This window comes from Furipterus horrens, unplaced genomic scaffold (genome assembly GCF_987537825.1).
Source record: "Furipterus horrens unplaced genomic scaffold, mFurHor1.1.pri manual_scaffold_6, whole genome shotgun sequence".
Taxonomy (NCBI): domain Eukaryota; kingdom Metazoa; phylum Chordata; class Mammalia; order Chiroptera; family Furipteridae; genus Furipterus; species Furipterus horrens.
In genome coordinates, this window is record NW_028327176.1 from 36,630,508 (window position 1) to 36,654,545 (window position 24,038).

Sequence of the window (24,038 nt, forward strand, 5' to 3'; positions counted from 1 at the left end):
CAAGCTGTCAAAGCCGATGTGTGCCTCCTAAGGGTTCTTCACCCCTCACATGAAATGCAGCTCCATTTTTTTTTTCTGGTTTTCTAAACATATTTTAGTGTCTTGATGACCCTAGAACAGTAATTTTTAAACTAAATAAAGAATGAGGGTTCACAGTAAGTTCAGCGTTGAGAACGAAGTAAGGTCTGAGAGGCCAGTGCTCGCCCTGTGTTGGGGAAGGCTGGCTCCTTGGCAGCCCTTCCCAAGGGGATCGAACACACTTTTTCCCTGAAGCTGGCCTTCCGGCTAGTCCCTGCTCTACTTGCTTATTTGTTCTTTTTGAGCAGTCCTGACCTCTTATTTGCAATTCTCTCCAGCTGTGGGTTGGAGAAAGGATGCCTTTGGCAACTTCCACGGATCATGGCCACAACCTCCAGACCGTGCAGCTGTTGATAAAGAAAAACCAGGTAAGCATTTCTGTTCAGGCTAGTTCAGTCTGACAGATAACTGCTGCAAGTCAGAAGGCAGAGAGTGAGGGAGGTTTGGGCTTGCGATTTCTCCTCGGCCCTCACAGCCAGGCATAAGCAGCATGCTGTTGTTATTAAGCAAAACTTTAATATGTTTTCCCCATTCCCACAGACCCTACAGAAAGAAATCCAGGGGCACCAGCCTCGCATTGATGACATCTTTGAGAGGAGCCAGAACATCGTCACCGACAGCAGCAGCCTGAATGCTGAGGCCATCCGGCAGAGGCTCGCCGACCTGAAGCAGCTGTGGGGCCTTCTCATCGAGGAGACGGAGAAGCGGCATAGGCGTCTCGAGGAGGCGCACAGGGCCCAGCAGTACTACTTCGATGCGGCCGAGGCTGAGGCGTGGATGAGCGAGCAGGAGCTGTACATGATGTCTGAGGAGAAGGCCAAGGTGAGAGAGGGTTCTGGCCCCTCCTGTGAGGAAGCTGGACACATCCTGGCTCCAGAAGAGCCCCACACTCGGCCCCCGAGCATTTTTGCTGGTGGCTGTGCTTTGTGAAACATTTCATTGCTGCCTTTGACTGTCATGGGGCCATGGTGCATAAAAGTGGCTGGAATTTTATTGTCTGAATCCTGGCAAGTCATTAACAATGGGTCATCTTGTCTTTTTTTTTTTTTTTTTAATTTATTTAAGTAGCAATTTGCCAGAGTCCTTCTTGCTCTCTCTAGTTATACAGTTATCTAAGTTTTACAATATAAATCATATTTTTAAGACAATCTACAAGTATTTTCAGATTCCAAACTGCTGTTAGGCCCACATATCTGTTACACTGTGGAGAGTTTCAGCCAGCCAGTACACACGTGGTGTGCCTGGGCTTTCCTCCATGCCATAGAGGGGTCTTAGTCATTCTGCATTGTCCTCAAGTTGTCTTCTACACAGTCCAGTCCACTGACACTCTTGAGATGCTTCTGAGTTCCAGCACCCATGTCACACTTCCAGTGTTTTTTTCTCAGAGTCCTTCCTCTTGCCCCGCCGTGTAGTCAGCCTGTCTGCCTTTAAGGTGGCATTGGGCCCGAGGGACAGCCATGGTGTGACAGCCCCCTCCCTTTGCAGGATGAGCAGAGTGCTGTTTCCATGTTGAAGAAGCACCAGATTTTGGAACAGGCTGTGGAGGACTATGCAGAGACTGTGCATCAGCTCTCCAAGACCAGCCGGGCCCTGGTGGCCGACAGCCATCCTGAAAGGTGAGTGCCGCTTTGTAAAGATGAGACCAGGCTATCATTTCCTCCCGGTAAGGGCCTCTTACTTAAACCCATGCAAAAGGAAATGGTCGCATTCATCTAGAGTAACTGGTGATCTTTGTGAAGCATTTTTAAAATATTGTTACCCAATAGGCCTATGCTGAATAGGGAGGATGAATTGTTATATGGGGAATTACCCTTGTAGTTAAATATACCTCCTCTGGTCAAGGCCCCATTGAAAGATTGTTGATGATGTGAGTCAAAAGTGCAGATTGATTTGCACAGATACAGGTTATCAAAGCACCTACCCTTGGGTTGAATAAGTCATCCAGTTTAAGAAAGTAGTTTCTAGTTTTAAGAGGAATGGGATAGTTTAATTACTAGTAGTTGCTAGTAATTAGGAGTGGAATTCGGACACATGGACCTATCAAATAAAAGGGCTCCCAGGAAGAACACAATGATACCACCTCCTGCCTCTTACACATCAAGTCCTAGAATGCCTTAGGAATGAAAAAATGAAAGAGGTGAGTATGTGGAACTCCTGACTATAGACCAGGCTCCTGTATTAACTTCAATGGTAGTCATTTTAGGCTTCTTGTATTTGTAACTGCCTTTTATGACTCAGAAAGGAAAGGAATTGGCTTTTTACGTCATCCAAGGCAAGTTGGAGATGGGGTCTTTCAGGAGATCATGGTCAGGATTCCTAGGAAAGAGACCTTCCCAGTCTCTAGGGACAAGCGTCAGGTCTTGGTCTCTTTGCTTTCCTGTTACAAGACAGCCATTCTGGGGAGAAGTTGGAGGGAGGGGGAGGGATGCAGTTCACCCAGGGCCCATGGAACAGGAGCAGTAGCACCTGCCCTTCTGGCAGAGAAGAGCCCACAGCCCGGAGCAGGCACAGGTGTGTGCCAGGATATCATTTGTCCCTTTGGCAGCGAGGTACCTGAGAATGTAAGGCGGCTCCTGGATTTGGCATTAACTTTTAACATCAAAGGGAATCCTGACCTACAGAGCCAGCAGTGCAGTTAGTCCCCCCCCCCCCCCCCCCATTGTGTCTGGTTGGCCTTCCACCTTAATGACTATGTTTTCTTTACATGTTGGCTCTTTTTTACTTGCAGTCAAACTTTATATAGTTTTATTTTTCAGGCTAAATAGGTTAACCAGGTGTTTTCTTCAAGAAATTTTATATAACATGCTCTCTTGGCATTTCTACCTCATTTGTTATCTCCCTCAAGGAAATTTAACATTTAAAGGTCTTTTCCCCCTCACTGCCCTCCCCAATTTCAGTGAGCGCATTAGCATGCGGCAGTCCAAAGTGGATAAGCTGTACGCAGGTCTGAAAGACCTTGCCGAAGAGAGGAGAGGCAAGCTGGATGAGAGGCACAGGCTGTTCCAGCTCAACCGGGAGGTGGACGACTTGGAGCAGTGGATTGCTGAGAGGGAGGTGGTCGCGGGGTCGCACGAATTGGGGCAGGACTACGAGCACGTCACGGCAAGTACTCCAGGCAGAGTGTGAGTGGTTGTGCAGTGATCTGTGGGTATGGTAAGCCGTTTGCATCCTTTATCTGTGAGCAGATAAAATGCCCTGGATGCAAAGGTCATGGGATTTAATTTCAACTCCCGTTTTTATCACTGGGCAACTTTGCCTTGGGTTCTTAATCTGTCGTTTCTCCGTTCTGTAGTAAAAGGACGTGGAGCCAGTACCTTACTCAGATGCAGTGAATGAAAAGGAAGCCTAGTTGATTGGAGGTTTTAGAGCTAAGATCTGTTAAATCACGCATACTACTTGTTTCTTTCCAAAGGACATTCATGTGATCAAGAAATAAAATGTTCACAATAGTGTCTCTGATTTCTTTACACTCGTCTCTGTTTCAGATGTTACAAGAACGATTCCGGGAATTTGCTCGAGACACAGGAAACATTGGGCAGGAGCGCGTGGACACGGTCAATCACATGGCAGATGAACTCATCAACTCTGGACATTCGGATGCTGCCACCATCGCCGAGTGGAAGGATGGGCTCAACGAAGCCTGGGCTGACCTGCTGGAGCTCATTGACACGAGAACACAGATTCTCGCCGCCTCCTATGAACTGCACAAGTTTTACCACGATGCCAAGGAGATCTTTGGGCGCATACAGGACAAACACAAGAAGCTCCCTGAGGAGCTTGGGAGAGACCAGAACACCGTGGAGACCTTGCAGAGAATGCACACCACTTTTGAGCATGACATCCAGGCTCTGGGCACTCAGGTGTGTGGGGAGCTGCCTGGGGCGGCGGGAGTTTCTCTTTCCATAGAGAGTCTTTGTGCGTCTCTGAGAATCTCTCACCGTCCTCAAAGAAGGGTCTAAAGTAAATCACATATGTGCGTGCAAACATATAAACGTGCTCCATTTATTTGGGAGCACTTACCGTCCAAAAAATCCTACATTTGCCACATTTGCAGGCATCATCAGAGGAACAGCCTCATTAAAATGAATAAACCAGATGCACATAAAACATTTGCAAGTGACGGACCTTCTCAGCAAGAATTTGTGTTATGTTAGCATATCCATTTAGAATAATTTTCAAAATAGTGCCTTACTATTTTGTGTCAGCCAAGGTCTGAGTTATATATCCAGAAAGAGGAAAGATAAGATTCTAACACTTTAATATGCCAATGTAAAACAGCACTAAGACTGTTTAAAAGATGTTTGACAAAATGATGACAATATAACAGTAAGAATCTGCAGAATACTCCCTTTCTAAATCTCTAATTTCTGCGTTTTCTTGCTTAGTCTTATGTCTTTTAGATAAAAAATAAATTGTATGCTTCCTACCACCACCTCCACTACATTTCATTGTCCTAGAGAAGTCAGTTTTATTACAGATACCAGCCCTCATTATATTGGGGTTTTTGTTCTTGTCTATTAAGAGCACATTGATGATGTACTGTAGGATTTGGCAAGCTTCTTCTGTAGAATCCAAGATAGTAAATATTTCCAGCTTTGTGAAAATGAAGGGCCCTGGCTATATGCCAGTAAATCTTAATTTATAAAAACAGGCAGCCTAGATTCAGCTGTGGGCCAAGCCCTGATCTGGCCTTACTGCTCTTGTGGGTTTCAGGGTTTGCTCTTGTGGAGGAACCACCTTCACTGCCATGGGCTCCTCACTTGCCCTTGATTTGCCCCTTTCCAGGAACAGAGGGTGATCACAGCGAGGGCTCCATCCAGACAGTGCTGCAGCTTTTCCACCAAGGAGGTGGACGGTGTTGAGGGAATATTTAAAAGAGATACATGGAGTGATCAAGGGTTCGTTCTGCATCACATAGAATTTAAAAGGGCCCACCATGCATTGTAAGGATTTCTAATCTTCCCTTCACATCTGGTGGGCTCCCAGCTCTATGAAAACTTACCAAAAGCCTGTTGGCTTTATGTTCAGACGCTTCCACTGTACATAGGACCTGGAGCATGATGTGGATGATCCTAACAATGAGTGGTTAGGGCAAGGGCAGACCCTAGTGTGAGTGGGGCCTTTGCTCTGTGTTACTTCAAGCTTAATTAACCTCTCAGAGAACTTCAGTCCCCTGCAGCGCTGAAGATCCAGGTGATGCTTACAAAACATATGCTGTAACAAGAGCTCCAAGAATGTTCTCTATTATCATGTAACAGAAGCTGTGGGGGCACTTTTGGAATGCCTGGAGACAAAGCTACAGCAAACTTCCAAGGAGCAGGTCTCCCCTCTGCACCTATAAAATCATTTACTTTAGAGGCCCCAAGATGACAAAGTTGCTCCTTCATTTTGTCATTAAATCTCTTCACCTTGTGGGGCCCAGAGAGATGAGGTAGCCCATCAAGGGTCCAATAATATCCAAGGCTGGAGTCCACTCCCTCAAGCCATCTCAGCATACTCTTATGAGTACACAGAGCTCTCCCTAATTTGTTTTCATGACTTCATAGGCACCTTTTATATGGAGATATCATTGTTAATTTAACCCAGTCCCTCACTCAGGTACACTTGCTTTATTTTCAGTCATTTTGCTTTTGCTAATAATGCTACAGTAAATAACCTTACATGCATTTCATTTCCTAAGTGTGGAAGAATATATGTAGGGTAAGTTCCCCAAAGTGAGATCATAAAATCAAAAGGACATGCTTTTGTAATTTGGATAGATACTCCCCATTTGCCTCTGTAGGAGTTGTGACTTACTGTCCTATCAGCAGTGAATTAGCTTCACTGGCAGATAAATCATCCAACCTGAATTTTGCCAACTAATGGATGACAAATTATAGTATCTCTGTGTAGCATCTTTTCATAAGACCCATTTGCATCTGGAAATTTGCCTACTTAAAATTTTCCCTTCTTTGACATCATTTTTTTTTTCCAACTATATTAGATGCTGCTTTTTTAATGTTTTTCAAGTTGAAATGTCCCATTGTGAGAGCTCTTACAGATGACACGTACATTGTTTTCAGCAACATCACATGGCACTGGAAATGGTGTTTCAGAATGAGTTCTTCCAGGCAGTTACTCATTCATGATAATAACATCATCTTTACCCTAAAGGAGCAGATTAGGAGTTGGTTTTTTTTTAATATACTTTGTGTTTTCTGTATCATCCTTGTATCCCAGGCCACCTCCAGGGGACCACTCCTGACCAAAGCCCCCCACCTGCATTTCTGTAGCATTTCACTTGTTTTATTGTTTATGCAGAACTTAATATAAATTTGGGTTTTTGAGACTTGGGTCTCCCTGATGAAATCCTGTCAGGGGCCCTATTATGACTTGGTGCTCCCATCGGTTGGAAGCAGAACATTGTGCTGCGTGTATGTAAAGGGGATGGTGGGTGCTGACCAGGCTGTCTCCCCTGTGGCTCACAGGTGAGGCAGTTGCAGGAGGATGCAGCCCGCCTCCAGGCAGCCTACGCGGGTGATAAAGCTGATGACATCCAGAAGCGGGAGAACGAGGTCCTAGAAGCCTGGAAGGCCCTGCTGGATGCCTGTGAGGGCCGCAGGGTGCGGCTGGTGGACACGGGGGACAAGTTCCGCTTCTTCAGCATGGTGCGTGACCTCATGCTGTGGATGGAGGACGTCATCCGGCAGATTGAAGCCCAGGAGAAGCCAAGGTAACGCATCCGACCTCCTGGTTGGGAAATCCTGCAAGCTGACCCCTGGTGATGTGAGATGGAATCTTCCAGAGAGAACTGGGGGCCAGAGCAGTGAGGAGGGCCGTGGGGGAGGCCGTCACTGCTTCAGCTGTCTCCTGCGCATACTTGCCGGGCACGCCCTCACGTTGCCCAGAGTTGACAAGCCCTCCTGTGTCTCCCCCCTGCCCCACGTTCCACCCTCACCCAGGTTCTTCTTTCCTTGGGCTCTGCCTTATCATTGGAATGAGGTGACTTTTCTGAGTCCTTATTCTATGCCTGATACATTTTTAAAAATCTGTCCCTTTTCATAGACGTTACTAAAGGTGTCTCTTAGCCCTAAACATCAATACTTAAACAGTGTTGTAAGATGATTATTTACTAGTTGTTCTGTATCTTCCCTTTGTCTGTGTTTCATGCAAAGTGGTGCAGAGAAGCTGATAGATGAACAAGCAGGCACACAAACAGCTTCCAGTTCACCCTGCCAGCTCCAGCTCCGTCATCACTGACAAATGAACTATGTCCCAAGAGAAGAAATATATTACATATATTATCTATCTACTGTATATCCTAGATCAGGACTTCCCAGTCTTAAATTTTGATTCATGAGAACCTCTCTTAGCTCTACCAGTCATTGATTCCTAAGCTGGTTCCCGCTCTGTGTGTCTCTTCATGTCTAAATAAGGAGGGGAGGTATCAGCTGTTCTTTTGACACACACGTCCTGAACCTTTGGCAGCTGACTCTTTGGGGCATGATTGGAAACACGTTGTTGCTTCTGTACTTTCTTGAAGAGAGTCTGAATTGCATTTCAAAGGAAGTTTGAACTGAAATACAGTGGTTTTTCTGGCACCTGCCTAGCAACCATTTTGAATTCCTCAAGCGTGCGTGCACACAAATGGAGTCAACGTATTCTAAACATGAGTTGACATAGCTGGTCCTGAATTATACTGTCATTGTACTTTAGCTCCTGTGACTGAGACTGAATCAGACCTTAAAGGTAAATTGTGCCGTCAAATAGTTTCCTTCAAATTAATAATGTGTTTTGAAACTAGCCACATATATTTGAAAAGCTTGATCTCCTAAAGGAGGTATTATTTGTTTTATTTTAGGGATGTATCATCTGTTGAACTATTAATGAATAATCATCAAGGAATCAAAGCTGAAATTGATGCTCGTAATGACAGTTTCACCATCTGCATTGAGCTTGGGAAGTCCCTCTTGGCCAGGAAGCACTACGCATCTGAGGAGGTAGGATGCTGCTTTGCTCTGGGGCCACAGGGTGACTGACTACAGCTGGTGTTAAAATGTAAAATGACTTTTTGTTGAGAGAGTGTGTGTGTGTGTGTGTGTGTGTGTGTGTGTGTGTGTGTACCCACAGCACATACTTCTATGTAAGAACTCCTTGCTTCTTCCCTGTGTGTGTAGAAAAAGATGGTTACTCAGACTCTGGGCAAATCCATGGCACTGCAGACCACCTAAGAAGGCCCCGAGTTGAGATTTTGTCCTCTCGCCTTTGTCAGCACTCCAGTTAACACCCCTTCCCCATCGCATATGCCTTAGATCCATTCGCCCTTTGGTGGGTGGTTGCTACTTCAGTTAGGATGATGGTTATGAAGAGGTAAATGGGTTAGTCTGTGTGGGGCCCCCCTTCAAGGGACTGGATGTTCTCTCAGAGGTCAGGGCTTTGCCCCTCTTGCTGTCGCGCCCTCCCCCCCCTTTTTTTTTTTGCTGTAGCTAACCCCAGAGTCCGAAGGGGACTCAGGGCATTATTGACCTCATGAGAGAGCAGCTGTGGGTGTAACCCGGCCTTGCTCAGCCCCTTCCGCTTTTGTCTGCACTCCCAGTAAGCAGGTAGACGAAGCAGTCCTTAGTTCCTGGCTTAGTGGTGGTCTCTACAGAAAATGTATTAAGGGGAAGACTAGGAGGATATGGTCTGTGCTATTACGATGTCCCTGTGGTACTTCTTTCCTCACAGATCAAGGAAAAGTTACTTCAGCTGACAGAAAAGAGAAAAGAAATGATTGACAAGTGGGAAGACCGATGGGAGTGGTTAAGACTGAGTAAGAACATCCTTGATTTTTCTCTCTCTGTTCCTTTTGGGTGGCCATTGAAAAACATGCAAGTTTATTTTTCTACTTTAGTTGATTAGATGTGGTGTTATCACTTAATGATGTTTGGAATTCTAAATGCTGCTTTTTCTTAATGCCCTATTTCCCCATTTCATGCTAAGTGTTTTAAGTGGTTCCCTATAGCATATCGATTACTTTTTCTTTTTCACTTTATGATTGGTCTCATGTTGTAAGTAGGATTGGGGTGTTCTTTAGGAACCACATGGGCTGACAGAATGTGGTGTGTCTCTAGGAGAGTGCAGAAGCCTCTTCCTCCTCCGTTATCTTTAAAAAGAATTATTACTGCAGAGTCAAGAAGGTAGAAAGTTGACCTGATTAGGTATTACATTTGGTCCTCTTAGAAGGATGAGAACAAAATAAAAGGTAAATTATAAATGTTTGAGAGGGAATTTGGCATTATTTTAACTGTTGCATATTTTTCTGTATTTACTCCCCACAATGACCTCTGAGGTGGGCTCTTACTTTTATTCTCTTATTATAAAGGAATATGTGAAATAACAGAGTTTATAATACACAGTTTGGGAATAACATTTTGATAATTGGTATGAACCCTGAAAGTAGCCCTGCTCAGGCATTATGTGTATACTTTGCCATTCTGTGTTTGGGACCCTGGGCTCTGTCCTTGTATTGTACCTCGTTTTCAGACACCCAGGTTGCTTCCTAAAGACAAAATCCAAGGGCCTTTTCCAAAAGGGGTGTAAAAGACCTAGTGGAGGCCCCTCACCCAGTTGTACCCAGAACCCCCTTTCAAAAAATAAAAATTCCCACTTTTCACCATTCTTTGGATGAGGATTTGGTCTATAATTTTTGAGAATTCCTAGAGCAGGTTCAGTTTAGTTCAGCAAAATTCGTATTACACCCAACTGTGAACTAAGCGCCAGCTTGTATGTTGGGCAAGTCCCTAGTGCAGTGGTGGTGTCTTCTCCTCGTGGCCATGTTGGGGGCTACCAAGATGACCAAAAGAGTTAGTGGGCAGGTCCTGGGGACACCAATGCTCCCTGCAGTTCATCTCTTCCCTGATGGCCTCAAGCATTATGGCTGGAAGTGTATGAAAATTAATGTAAACACAGCACAGCCAAGTGCTAGCCTGCCTTCTCATAGCTGTGGTGGACAGCATGCTGTTTCCCCAAGTATGAAAGGACAGAATGAATAAAGCAAAAGCCTTAGTCCATATCACCCACATTTTGTATAGTGCCCCCATAACCTTCTCTCCCTCCCACCCCCGCTCCAAAAGAGCTGTAGTCCCAAGAAGGGTGATTTATGAAGACCTGCTCCGTCAGCGTAATGTGGGTGGTTGAATGTAGGTGGATTGTGAATTCCTGCAGGCTTACCTGAGGCTTGTATCAATCAGTAGGACTGAGTGAGCATAGTATACCGTTTAGGCCTGGGCTGTCCCCTATGGTGCCACTGCCCATGTGTAGCTCTTGAGAACTCAAAATGTGACTGGTCCAACTTGGGATGTGCTGAAACTATAAAATATACATCAGATTTCAAAGAGGAAAATGTAACATCAATAAGTTTTTATACTCATTACATGTTGGAAATGATAATAGTTTGATATATCAGCTTGTCTAAAGTATGCTTTTGAAATTAATTTCACCGTTTCCTTTTCAACATGGCCACTGGAAAAGTTATGGTCGCATACATAGCTCACATTACGTTTATGTTAGCATTGATCTAGACTATAAAACTGGTTGTGCAGGCAGCTGCCACCAGAGGGCAGTGCCATCCCTGACTGCCAAGTCACCCTGCTCGCTAGAACTCACTCTTGGTACCTTGTGCAGTTTTGGAGGTCCATCAGTTCTCAAGGGATGCCAGTGTGGCCGAGGCCTGGCTGCTTGGACAGGAGCCATACCTATCCAGCCGAGAAATAGGCCAGAGTGTGGACGAGGTGGAGAAGCTCATCAAACGCCATGAGGCTTTTGAAAAGTCTGCAGCGACCTGGGATGAGAGGTTCTCTGCCCTGGAAAGGCTGACGACGGTAAGTGGCTGCTGGATGCCGGGTGCTTGGCCTGTTGGTTCTCATGGGCAGCCTCTTCTTCCTGCTCACCTCCTACACCAGGGCTTCATGTCATATTGATCCTAGACCATTGAAAATCTCACCGTTCCTGACCATCTCTTCTGCCAACATAAAGGCCTTTAAATAGGGCCTGCCATTGGTGTTTCCTCACCTAAGACTTGCCCTCCTGGTAGAAAGCTGATTCTTTATGGTTTATAAAAATTGTGTCCTTTCCAGTTTCTGCAATTCTGGGGACTTAAAATGTACTTGCATACTGTTGTGCCAAAATAGAATATTTTCAGTGCATGCATATTGCTCATGAAATGGCTTAGTTTCAAATAGACTATTCTATGGCTTTTTTATGTGTTGTTTGGGTTTTGGCTGAACACAAATCCCTACCACAGTACAAGGAGCCTCCTGAGAATTACTGCAGCTCTGTCTCAGTGGTGTCTATCTGAGGTCTGATGGGAAGTCCAGCATGGACTCTCATTCTCACATACCTCTCTTCCTGAGCCAAGTTGAGAGCTGCATAGTTCATTTAGAAATTAAACTCAGTGTCCAGGGGGCACATAGGCAACTCATAGGAATCCTGCCAGCCCAGGAAATAGACCTGTTTCATCACTCAGATCTCTGTTTCTTGAATTTTGACTACAGTTCCTATGAACCTAATACCATTTCGCTTAGGATGTTAGAGGCTCTGGTTGGCCAGTGTGGTTCAGTGTAGAAAATACAGGCGAGAGGATTTCCTGACTTCATCTAGAGGCCTTTCCTTAAAAGAGGCAGAGCTGGGGGCTCTTCTCAACGTCACCATGTTCTCCCTCAGCTGGAGTTACTGGAAGTGCGCAGACAGCAAGAAGAAGAGGAGAGGAAAAGGCGGCCGCCCTCGCCCGAGCCGAGCACGAAGGTTTCTGAGGAGGCCGAGTCCCAGCAGCAGTGGTGAGTCACGGCACTGCCACTGGACGCTTAGCTTTAGTGGCAAGTGAGGGTTAGGGAGCATCTCATCTAAGTCTGTGCTGGGCTAGGCCTGACCACATGTCCTTCCTGTTAATCACTTCTGTAGAATTTTTTAAGAGTCTAGATAGACACCCCTGGGTAACATTTAAGAACCCTGACTTGTCCACAGTCACAGTGCTTTGTAGGTGGCAGAAATGGAATGTAGATGGTGCCCTCTCCTGCACACATGTGCTGACGCATGCACGCACGCACACCCACATGCTCAGAATTTTTATATGATTAAATGGAGGGAGTGAACCACCCAGACTTCAAGTGAATGATTTTGTGGTGATGCCTTTTTGAAAGTTGTGGGTGGCTTCACATGAAGGCCAGAAATTACTCTCTACTTCTGAAAGGCTCATTATTTTGCTGTGGTAAGAGCTCCATGATAAACCCTAATGCTGCTTTGATGGGGGAGGGGCGTCTGTGCACTCTCACATCTAAAGTTAGTTTGAAACACTTTGAAAGTTTTTTAAAAGGAATTAAATTATGTAAAAGAGGGTTGTGTATGTTTTTTCCTAAGAGAAAACTTGTGATAAAATTGACTGATGTTCTCTCCATATTTTCCTTACTGTTTTTCTCTCCTTTTCTTCTTCGTCCCCTCTCCTCTTTCCCCCATCACCTAACAGGGATACTTCAAAAGGAGAGCAAGTTTCCCAGAATGGTTTGCCAGCTGAACAGGGATCTCCACGGGTTAGTTACCGCTCTCAAACCTACCAAAACTACAAAAACTTTAATAGCAGACGGACAGCCAGTGACCAGCCATGGTCCGGACTGTGAAGTTCACTACCATTTGTCAAGAACCACTCTTTCCAAATCCTGATGGTTTGACCTTTTGGCTTCCACTTCACCCACAGTGTTATAATTTTACTTAATTCATAGTCTTCCTTGGTTTCATATTTGTTTGCGTTTAATTCATGTTTATTTGAGTCTTTTAACTGATGAATTCTCAGTTGCCTTAAAGCAGTATACTTATTTTTTGTTTATTTATGTGAGCTTTTTACTTTATTGAGATTTTACAGCAAAAGCCTTACATGAGTAATTGCAATTTAATGAGATTACAGCAAAATGAAGAAGAAAACTAGAATCTGACAGGTATGACATACCCAGTTATACTAACAGGGTGCAGTATTGCACTATATGTAGCCCCATTTACAGATGTTATTAACCTGCAATAGTTTACTCGTAACTAGGAAGACTGGTATATGCAGAAGGAGACTTTTAAGAACAAAGATTAAAACCTAAAGTCAGCTGTGTGACATTCCATGAAGGGTGCATTCATTTATTGAAAATGATAAGGAAAGAAAAAAGGGAGTTGGATCCACTTGGGAAGCTGTTTGAATTTTTAGGTGCAGAATCTCAAATGTATTTGAGACCCTTGGATCCTTTATTACTTTTTACAAACCAGTTTCCCTCATATTTTTTTCCCGCCAAGTCCTGAATTGAGAATTCTAGGCTTACTGGCAGCAGATAATGCAGTCAGCCCCGGGAGTAAAGTGCCCTCAGACGGCTGCTGCCCCCTCCTCGGTCACTGTCAGCACCGCCAGGGTGCTGCAGGTGGCAGTGGTTCCCGGCCTGTTTCGGAAGCCTGTCTCCCGGACTTCCAGGCCCATCCATTCAGCCTATGACTTCAGGGTGTCAAACTGTTTAAGTTTTTCAAACAAATGGAGCAAAAGCCATTCTGGTTCACCCTGATTACTTGAACGGTGCATGTGTTGGGCCACCCCTAGGAGCGGCAGTTGTACGCCTCCTGGCTTCAGAAGCAATTTTTAGTGTCTCTGTAGACAGAAACTCCGTTGTATGTCTTGTCACGGATCTTCCGATTCAGTTGTCATTTTCTTATGAAAATGAAATTCTTCTGTGGAGTTCTCTAATAAGGAGTCTTTTAGGATGGCATTTGTCAGACCACCAGCAGGGATTGAAAATGTTTTAACAGGAATTCTGTTCCTTAGGAATAAAAGCTAATGAAAGGTATTTCCTGTTCAGATAAAGACAAAACCAAATCCATGTTACATCAAAGCCTCATGAGACATTCACTTGCTCATTTGCCATATTTAGGTGTTAGTGGAATCAGAAACCTGTTTTGATATGTGTTCTCCATGAGTTAAGTCTAATTTGTCTTTTCATTTCATGATGCATGTCTTTTTTTTTCTTTTGTCAGGATAACATCATATAGCATCTTGTTTGTTTTTCTTTATTTCTATGTACATATCTATCTACTTGTGATTGTAGATGGGTATATAGATAGATGCCAAGCTTCTTATGTTCTGGGGGTAGTGTGCACCATTATTGGGTCTCTGCCTTAAAACACACCAAATTCCATTTTAGGGAAAAAAAACACTGCTTTATCTTTGGTCTTTAAGGAGCCCTGGCATGTGTTTTTGGCTCCAAATTATATGTGTCATTGATCTATATGTATATGTGATGTTTCCATATATATGTTTAAATTTTGTATTATCGAAACTAATACCCAATTTTATGCTTTTTTGTATTCAGAAGACCAAAAACTAAGAAAAAGAAAAAAAAATTTGCAACCGTATAAGCACACAAGAAAGAAGTGCTATAATGTTTTTGGCATTTGTTCTCATGTCTGTTTTTATCTAGATTTTTAAATTGTAGCTTGCCCGAACAAAATTTTAATTGCAATTGGGTTGTATTGGAAGAAGAAAAGTCTTTTCATTCTTTTGAGTTATGGTGCAGAGACTCAAGTTAATGAATTTGAAAATAGTGTTGCTTCATGCACTTCGGAAATCAATCGAGTGTTTCTTGTGCTACTAGTTGTCACGTTGCATTTGTGTTCACCTTCTGATTTAAATATCTCAGGTGTACCCAGCCACTAAAGCACTCTGGACTAATCGCTAAAGAAGCAACATGGGCTCGGGGGAGGGGTGTATTCACGTGAACCCACTGTTTGGTCATAGCACTATGATTTGCTTTTGATGTTTGTCTCTAGTGGTGTGTTGTCTGTTGGCATGCTTAAACACATGTCCATTAAAATTCATTTTGTTCCTTTTATTTTTCTTGTTTTCTTGGTTAGTGATTCATTTGCATAAACATTAATTGTCTCTGCATACTGGTTTGGGGTTTTCTCTTTCCTTCTAACTCCAAAGAAAAAAATTTTTGCTGCAGAATTTCCCTTAGAAGAGGCTTCCCTAGCCTTCACCTTCCCTTGAAGTCTGACCAAGTACAATAAATTTTAGTCCTTTTTTTTTTTTTTTTTTTAAGTAAACATTTCTCTGTCCAGGTTATTGCTGTCAGTAGCAGTTTTCGAGTCACACCTGCAGCACTAATTTTTTTTAACCTGATTTCTATACACACTAACTCCATGTCTCCCTGGACTCACGCTTGGCACAGGCCTTCCACACCAAACTCACACTTCCCACCAGAAATGTCCCAAAATCTCCTACTAGAACAGATTTGTCAACTTTAAGATCCACTCACTCTCTTTTGACTCAAGGTTTCATTTTGTTATTTTCCCTCCTGCATCTCTCCTTTAAAAATGAAAGAGAGGGATATTGAAATAGCCTGGTCCTCATAAGCACGGGTCTACAGGCTGTCACTTGCAAGGCCAGGGTAGTCACCAAGCATCTCCCCTCCCCCATGCTTTTCTGCCCTCGGAATCCATTTTCCATATTGCTCTGTGGGTAAAGGGTTCCAATCAAAAACATCCTTAAATTGCATAGCTGCTAGTCTCACCCTAAGCCCTGATGCTAATGGTGATAGTTTGTACGGATGGAATATAAATTTGTGACTCCCGTCCAGCCACTTAGATAAGACCCAAACGAGAGATCGTTTCCTGAGAGTTGACATATCTGAGTGTTCAAGCAGTGGTGGCCAGTCTACCGTTTATGCTGTTGAGGTTGTTGCTGCTGATTTGGTTTCCTTTTGGTTCTGGGCAGCAGTGGTGGGGGACATAGCTAATGATTGTTGCCATTGACACCTCCATGTTTGTTCGTGTATGAGGGGAGCCAGGTTGTCTGTAATCCACTAAGTGTCAGCCACACCCAGCTTTAGTAACTTGCTAATCCCACGCCCTGGGTGTATCAGCCAGGGGCTGCTACAGTTAATGGTACACAGTTGATGGTACACAGGCTGAAAGCGATAATGAATCGAGACCCTACTGCATTTCCCAAGCTGCAAAGCCATGAGGGTTACACTATAAATGAGCTTGGGAAGGAACAGCTCCCGAAGACGTCTCCAGCCTGAAGGGTCAGAGCCGCTGGAAGCCTGGCTGTCTCTGGGCTTTCTCGTCTCAGTGCAGCAAGGCACCGTGATCAACCAACACGTGATGGGGAAGGCCCTGGTTCTGTCTTTGTTTGGGGGTAAATAGCCGTGTGGTGTTGAGTGACTGTGATTGGCTTTTCCAGCTCCTTTAACACAAACTACAACCCACTCACGATACAACTTCGGCAGATGTGGTTAAATTTGATGTTTGTTGACTTGCCTCATTTCCTTCCAGCTCTTAAGTTCCAAAGTCTAACTGGGATGGTAGATGTGAAATGCATGATTGTCGCCCTAATTTCTGCATGTGTTTATGACGATGTGTTAAGGGGAGGGGGAGGAGAGCCAGAGAGCATTTCAGAAACCAAAGGTCTTTCCTTGTCTTACTTTGGAGGAATGCTGTGTAGCTCTGATAGAGTTGTCTATCGATCTGTTTGTGAATGCCCTTTCGCTTAAACTTCCAGCCCTTCTGGTGGCGTCCTTGGTTGTAAGGTGGCTGCTGTATAACGTCCACTCTCTCATATTTAATATGTGTGATTGTTACCGTTGTCCTTTTGTTTTTAAAGTAACCATGAGAGGAAATGATCTGAGTTACATTAGAGAAAATGGATTGATCAGAGGAGCAGAGTGCAGTAAAACTCATACTGGCATTTCGCTTTTCTCATTTCCCCGTCAATGGGTGGGCATTAATCCCTTCCCACCTTCTAATGTCCTTGGTGTCCAGCTGGCTTTGTGGGATGTGCAATGGTTTTACTGTACTGCCTCGATCTGTGCCAGGCATTTATACACAGCCACGTGTGCGAGTCCGTCAGAGCGTATGTGGTCACCGCCTTGAATCATGGGCTTAGCTGAATAGCCTCTCCGCTGTCCCTAGATGGCAGAAATGGTGGACACAAGCGAAATGGTCAATGGCGCTGCAGAACAGAGGACAAGTTCCAAAGAGTCCAGTCCCATCCCCTCCCCCACCTCCGATCGCAAAGCCAAGACTGCCCTCCCAGCCCAGAGTGCTGCCACCTTGCCGGCCAGAACCCAGGAGATGCCTTCGGCCCAGATGGAAGGCTTTCTCAATCGGAAGCACGAGTGGGAGGCCCACAATAAGAAAGCCTCAAGCAGGTAACGGCCACAGAGGTCGAGGCAGTAAGTGGCATCGATCTGGAGTTGTACAGGGGGTGTGTTCATGTAGTTGATTTGTTTGTAGCCTTCTGGGCATTACGTTCTCAGGACTGACATTGGAAAGGGGTAGTAGAGTGCCTCTCATTCACTGGGAGGAGGACGGGTTAAATGTGGGTGGGACTAGCAGAATCAGGCCTCAGTGGTTCATCCTCAGAAGGAATGCCACTTAATTGTGCTTGAGTCTTCCCTAAAGGGAACTGGTTCATTGCAGTTTTCCTCCCTGTGGGATTTTAAAGACATTTGCCATGTCCCCTGCCTTATCTCCAAATCAGACTTTGTGTTTGTCTCCCAAATGCCCTACTTTCATTATCTTTATTTTACAAATGAGGAAACTGAGATTAAGAAAGCTTACACTTTGTAGAAAGTTAGTAAATGGTGTAGCTAGGGTGAAAGTCAGTCTGACTTCACAATCAGTGTGCTGAGTCAGTGAGCCAACTTCCTGGGACCACCATGTACACTTGTACAGGCTGTGTGTTGGACAGGGAAATCCCACCTCAGAGCTGCCATCCAGTTGAGAACAACATCGACAATACATGTAGATGGCTGTAAAGCATCATGTTCCAATAAAATCAGTACATTCTGACAGTTTGCCATATCGCGGGGGAAAGGCCACCCTTTTCTAACTCATCTAGAGGTTCCATACGTACTCACGGCCCTGGATCTGCCTCCCTGTGGTGTCGCCAACCACATGCAGAACGGAGCTGAGGTGGAAGCTGCCAGAGGACAGCATGTGTCCATGACCTGGGCCTGTGCCTCCTTACCACCGAGGGTGTTACAGCGGAGTACCAGCGTCAAAAAATCCGTCAGAGCGAGTGCCTTTATTAAGTAGAAGAAGGCACTGTGTTTTTCCCTCAAATCCAAAGACAGAAGTTACCCTCAAAAACCTACACGGGAGCAACAGGTGCACTGTTCCAGGAGTCCACGGAGGCATTTTGTCCCCTTGTCTAGTTTCAGCGGAATTTGGGAAGGGCTTATAACAAGAGGTTACAGCATGTTGTATGAGGATCAATTCATATGAATCCAATTCTTAATGCCTTAAGGAAGTGTGATGTAGAACCTTGACGTTCCTTTCTTGACTGCTCAGGTCCTGGCACAACGTTTACTGTGTCATAAATAACCAAGAAATGGGTTTCTACAAAGACGCAAAAACAGCTGCTTCCGGAATTCCTTACCACAGTGAGGTCCCTGTGAGTTTGAAAGAAGCCATCTGTGAAGTGGCCCTTGATTACAAAAAGAAGAAACACGTGTTCAAGCTCAGGTGCGTTGCCGTGCCTTATGGTTGCCAGGAGAGGAGGGGGTGTGTGTTTACTTCCTTCTGGGGGTTGGTTTTCCTAGAGAGACTGTTATCAGTTGTTCTCCTCTGCCATTTAAAAAATCACCAAGAAAGTGACAAACGGATTTGACACACATCTTGGTTAGGAGCTGGATAGAGACAAGCAGAAAGTGCATGTGTGGGGCCTGGGGCCTGTGCTTCCTCCTGGATGCCCAGCGGGCGTTCCAGCTGCCACAGGAACTGTCTAGTTCCAGATGTCTTTACCCTGTAGAACATCTTCATGTCCCCACAGAGTGGATCCAAGCTCAGAAGTTCTGCTTACTACATGGAAATGGACAGGAAAACCTTTTTTTCTTTTTTTAAAGTGGTTAGGATGTTACTTCATTTAATATTTCTTTGATCTGTTGCTTTGGGATCTGAAAAGCTCTGGACTTCTGTTATGTGTGTCTTGTGCCAGTTGGACTAGGCCACAGACTGCAGATGAGCAAGTGTCAGGTGGTGTGATTTACTGAGCTCTGCTGACAAGCACTGGGAGGCTCTGCAGACTTGGGACGCCTGACGCTCTGTGGGATGAGGCGCAGACAGCCTGGCTCCCCAGCGCCTCCCTTGTCGCACATTTGGGGGTTAGAGGACTGCGATGCCCCTTTCCTCTTGACAGCAGTGGAGTAAAGGAGTGTCACAGTGGTGACCTTGCAAGGACACTTTCTTTCATTCTGAAACATACATAAGAATAGAAGTTTAAGAGACTGTTTCTGTGTGTTTGTTCAGAAACTGGTATTTGTGAATGTGGAGGGTGCAAGCTCAGTAGCAGAATTTCAAAAGGGCTTATAAATTTTAAAGACCTTTTTCTTAAATTCAATTTACAGCTGCAGTTAGGCATCCATTCTTTGCCACAACAAAGCTAGATGTTAATTCATTTGGCACCTTTTTTTTTTTTTTTTCCCAGTGCGTTGAAATACCAGGTTGCCTGTGTATATTAAATTGGCCCAATTATATGACTTCTTGATGTCCAGGGGGCCCTGCTGGGCCTGTGCACGTCCTGGGCACGGCTGGTGATGTATGCACAGGCATTTGTGGTGTGATTCCTGTGGCCTCCTATATCCCACGTAGGATATGGGAGTTGGGGGATTTTTGTTTTCCTTAGGTTATATTGTGACTTCCTTTCTTCCTTCAAATTACAGACTAAATGATGGAAATGAATACCTCTTCCAAGCCAAAGACGATGTAAGTTTCTAAGACTTTTTTCTCTCACATACTTAAGAGTTGGCAAGGGTCTGTGGCATGCGGGATAAACTTTATTTGTTATGTTCTTCATAAATGTAATGAGCACTGACTGCGTCTATCTGGTCTCCATAGTCACTAACACTTGGAGGGGCTCGGTTCTCCTTATGCTTCTAGGAGACAGTAAATGTCTCCTGTCTCCCAGTGGATGAGACACAGTGAGGTGGTCCCAGGACTGGACGTGGATCTTGATGCCCAGTCAAGAGCCTCCCCACTGCACCCCTCTGCCTTTAGCCACCCATTTTATGGTTGTGCTCCACATTGAGGGGAGAGTGAACATAGCATGTGCAGTGCTTTAAATTTGAGAAAGCTTCTGTTAAATTTACACAGTCTTACATGTCAAATAGATTACAATTTTAAAAGCGGGGATTGGGGAGCAACTTCTAGGGTGGGGCCTGCTACTGCACAGATGGAGATGAGTCTTCAGCTCTTCTAGCTTCATAGTACCATGTACTAGAGTGATGACCTTCACGTGCTGTAAACCACATTCCTGGGCGAGTTGAACCATGTTCACTCTACCATCTGGATAAAGCAGAGGTTTGTTGGGAACTGCTTACCCCTAGGTTAGCGCTGTTCCCAAGCCTTCCAGCTGGTGGGGTCTCAGGCGGGCAGCCAAGCAGTTGGAGCAGGAGTATTTCACACGCCTCCCTCTTAGCCGAATCTCACCCATGCCTCCCCCTCTGTCCAGGAGGAAATGAACACGTGGATCCAGGCCATCTCCTCCGCCATCACCGCTGATAGACACGAGGTGTCTGCCAGCACCCAGAGCACGCCAGCATCCAGCCGGGCGCAGACCTTGCCCACCAGTGTCGTCACTATCACCAGCGAGTCCAGTCCCGGCAAACGGGAGAAGGACAAAGAGAAAGACAAAGAGAAGCGGTTCAGCCTTTTTGGCAAAAAGAAGTGAACTCCTTTCTTTCACCTCCTGCCCTTCTCTTACCTTTTCAGTGAAATTCCAGCATGCAAGCTCAGAACCAACACATTACTCTGTGCCTAATGTTCCTCAATGTGGTTGATTTTTTTTTTTTTTTTTAATTTATAGAGCATTTCTGGGGGTGGGGTGGGGGAAAATACACCTAACACTATCTCCAAGTTACAAAAGTTTGAGGTGCAGAGGGAAGACCAGATTTTTTTAAGTGAAATTATATAGATTAGATCTCAATATTTAAACTGTTCCTCAATTTTGTGAGGCTGTGTTGGAAATAACTCGCCTCTAGTGCTGTTGGTATGCAAGGCAGTGGTGCTTAAAACAATATTTTCTGTGCTCACCACAGACATAACGTACCAATTCCCTGACACCATCCTCTGCCATTTACTTCCAGTGGTTCCCTTGAGTTTTGACTATTAAGAGGTGCCCATGATGGGACTCACCTTGTGTATTAGGATCTCGCTGCAGCCATAGTGCAGTGCAGCTCCATGCTAACTGTACAGACCAAATTGTTCCTATCAGCAGCACTTACTAACACAACATGGGGCTTTTCTGCATCGACTGGGACGACGGTCAAGAATGTCAGTATACAAGAAGGAATAGAAAACTGATACTGTTTTAAATAATCTGTAATTTCAATTTTTTTTTTTTGCTGAAATACATTATATTGTATGTTTGAGATAATTCTAGTACAAAGTATAATAAAACTAGATGTATAATAAACCCTTTAAATCATTGGTAAGTGTACAAGTGGAACTGAAGCATTTACTGGACAAAGTAATGTTACTCTAATGGTTACTTGCTCGTGCGTTGCCACACTGTGTTATAATTTGCTTCATTATCTTGCTATTTGATACATAGTGTGCATTTCTCTGTCACTGTAACGATTGTAATGACAAATTTTCATCTTACTGCACAATCAAAATGGCATTGATAAGAATGAACTCCAGAGGCTGGGCCTGAGCAGGAAAGTGGTCACTCAGGCCCGGTGCTCAGTTGTATGACCTGTACCTCTCAACTTTTGCCCTCTCTGTTAAATATATGCTATGTCATTAAATGCTTTTAAATCTAACATGGTGGGTAATTGTTAGTTTTCCTCTCCCGCGTGCCGAAGCAAAGCGAGAGTACCCGGGACACATTAGCTAGTCCGTCTGGGTTCCTGTTTTGTGTTCTTGTGCATGACTGGTGTACAAGCTTTGACAGCTGCCGTGAACAGAGTAGTACCTGTGGAATGTTTGGTAGCTACACATCCACGTTTTTATCTTTCATTTATGAAGAAGTTATCGCAGAGCTTGCTAAACCTGAGCTCTGAGACAGGTTGTTAAAGAGCCAGAGATAGTGAATATTTTAGGTTTTGTGGGCCATACTCTGTTGAAGCTCGGCCGTTGTGTAATAGAGAGGCAGCTATTGACAGTGTGTGAGCGATGGGCATGGCTGTGTTCTAGTACCACTTCGTGGACACATATTTTAATTTCATATAATTTTCACATGCCACACCATATTGTATTTTGTTGTTTGCTTTTTAATATTCAAAACATAAAAATCTATTTTACACAGATCTCACAAAAACAAATGACAGGCTAGATCTGGCCCATGGGCCAGTTTGCTGATGCCAGCATATGGTTATGGGTTAGATATATGTGTTATGCTGGTCCTATTTCTTATTTTTCCTACTGACTCCATACCACAGGTTTTCAGTAAATTTTTCTACAGAGGGCATGCCTAATGTGACATCCACCCTGGGCTCACAGCTGAAGGGCATTGGCACCTGCCGTGATCCCTCAGTGAACCGAGACCTCACAAGCTTCCCCCACACCCCTCATATGCACCCAGGGTCATTTATCTCACCATGGCATTCCCTTGCCCCTTTGCCTTAGGATTAGAACCAAGTTGTTCTGTTCTGAATAGATGAAATTATGGCCCAAATGTTAAGCCTACTCATGACAAAGCCAAGCAGATGGCAGGCAGACCGCACTCAATCAGCAATCCCAGAATCCCATAAAAAAATAATACATGTGGGACATTCTGCACATAATTTCAGAGGCTTGCCGACCCCTCACTTGAAGACTGGGTGTGGAGATGCTTGCGCTCCTTGCTTTACCTGGTGAAGACCCACTGAGGCCTGAGGGTGGAAGATCATGGGCAATGGGAAGAGACGCAGCAACAGAAGACTGGTTTCTGTGGGTTGTCGGGAGCTGACGTCAACAGATGTGATTGGGAAACCCCAATCGAGGCTTGTTCACTGGCAGAAGTTACAGGCTGTACAGGATCGTGCACTACGATTCTGTCAGGGCAAATAATGGGTTTTTAAAAATTCTACACTATTTAATAGTTTGAGGATTCTGCACATTCTTATTGCTATAATGTGCTGTTTTACTCTTAATTTTTAGTGATACGGGATGGGCAATATTACTGTCCTCTAAACTGCTGAAGAGTGAGCAGCAGTAAAATAAGACTGTCAGAATAGTCACTGCTTATAGGCCACTTTTGTCACATTTGAACATCTCTGAAATTGGAATGCATCCTCAACTGATGGTATCTCAGTGTTGTTTTCTTTGGGGTACTTAGTGGTGATGCTCCCTACAGTCCACGGTGTCTGTGGCCGATGAAAGGGAGTGGATCACATTGGGCAATGGACATGTTATCTTCTCACCAAGTTTTTGGCACTTGGAATGGGTTGTGTATGAGGATCCTATATTTCCCTCTGGATATTCTTTTCATTTGTTAGTTGGACTACTTAAATATTTCCTTCATTTAGTGGTGAAATTCATATAGAAAAGATAGCATAAATGCTTGAGTCTTTTCCATTATCTGAACTGAGATTTCTAAGCATGACCCGTAACCCAGAAAGCCCCCCACAACCGCAAAATAAAGGTAAAACTTCTGTTCATCAAAGACTTTTCTAACCAATGAAATTAGTCCTTTTTGAAACTTAAAAATGTCCCACCATTATCTAGGGGAAGCCCTTTCAGGTTGGCTTTTGAGGTTTTTTTTAAATATAACCCTAGTAATCTTTGATACTTTCCTCCCTACCTTGCATGACCAGCTGTCCCAGGCTCATCTGGGACATTTATTAACCCCAGACCTGCAATTAGTTTTCTCTAAGAAACTGGTTTGTTTTAGTAGAAAATGGTATTCTAAAACCATAATTTGTGGTTAGAAACTAGCAATGCTTATTTCTTCTAACTGGGTTGGTCCTTGTTTTGGGTTGGTCCTTGTTTCTAGGCATATC

The 24,038-nt window shown here is 44.5% G+C and overlaps 1 protein-coding gene across 3 annotated transcripts in view; it reads left to right on the forward strand.

Annotated features, from left to right (window-relative positions):
* SPTBN1 (spectrin beta, non-erythrocytic 1) overlaps nt 1-21,878 on the forward strand; it is a 184,173-nt gene extending 162,295 nt beyond the window's left edge. For all 3 annotated transcript variants that reach the window (XM_090281294.1, XM_090281293.1, XM_090281295.1), the window contains 15 exons: nt 357-446; nt 619-900; nt 1,564-1,694; nt 2,976-3,180; nt 3,564-3,938; nt 6,546-6,790; nt 7,919-8,057; nt 8,785-8,869; nt 10,723-10,919; nt 11,761-11,873; nt 12,560-12,623; nt 17,026-17,264; nt 18,409-18,582; nt 19,779-19,821; nt 20,567-21,878. In XM_090281294.1, coding sequence (XP_090137420.1) covers nt 357-446; nt 619-900; nt 1,564-1,694; nt 2,976-3,180; nt 3,564-3,938; nt 6,546-6,790; nt 7,919-8,057; nt 8,785-8,869; nt 10,723-10,919; nt 11,761-11,873; nt 12,560-12,623; nt 17,026-17,264; nt 18,409-18,582; nt 19,779-19,821; nt 20,567-20,785 — 2,601 coding nt within the window. In that variant the 3' untranslated portion in view covers nt 20,786-21,878. The remainder of the gene's footprint in view (nt 1-356; nt 447-618; nt 901-1,563; nt 1,695-2,975; nt 3,181-3,563; nt 3,939-6,545; nt 6,791-7,918; nt 8,058-8,784; nt 8,870-10,722; nt 10,920-11,760; nt 11,874-12,559; nt 12,624-17,025; nt 17,265-18,408; nt 18,583-19,778; nt 19,822-20,566) is intronic.
* The last annotated feature ends 2,160 nt before the right edge of the window (nt 21,879-24,038 follow it).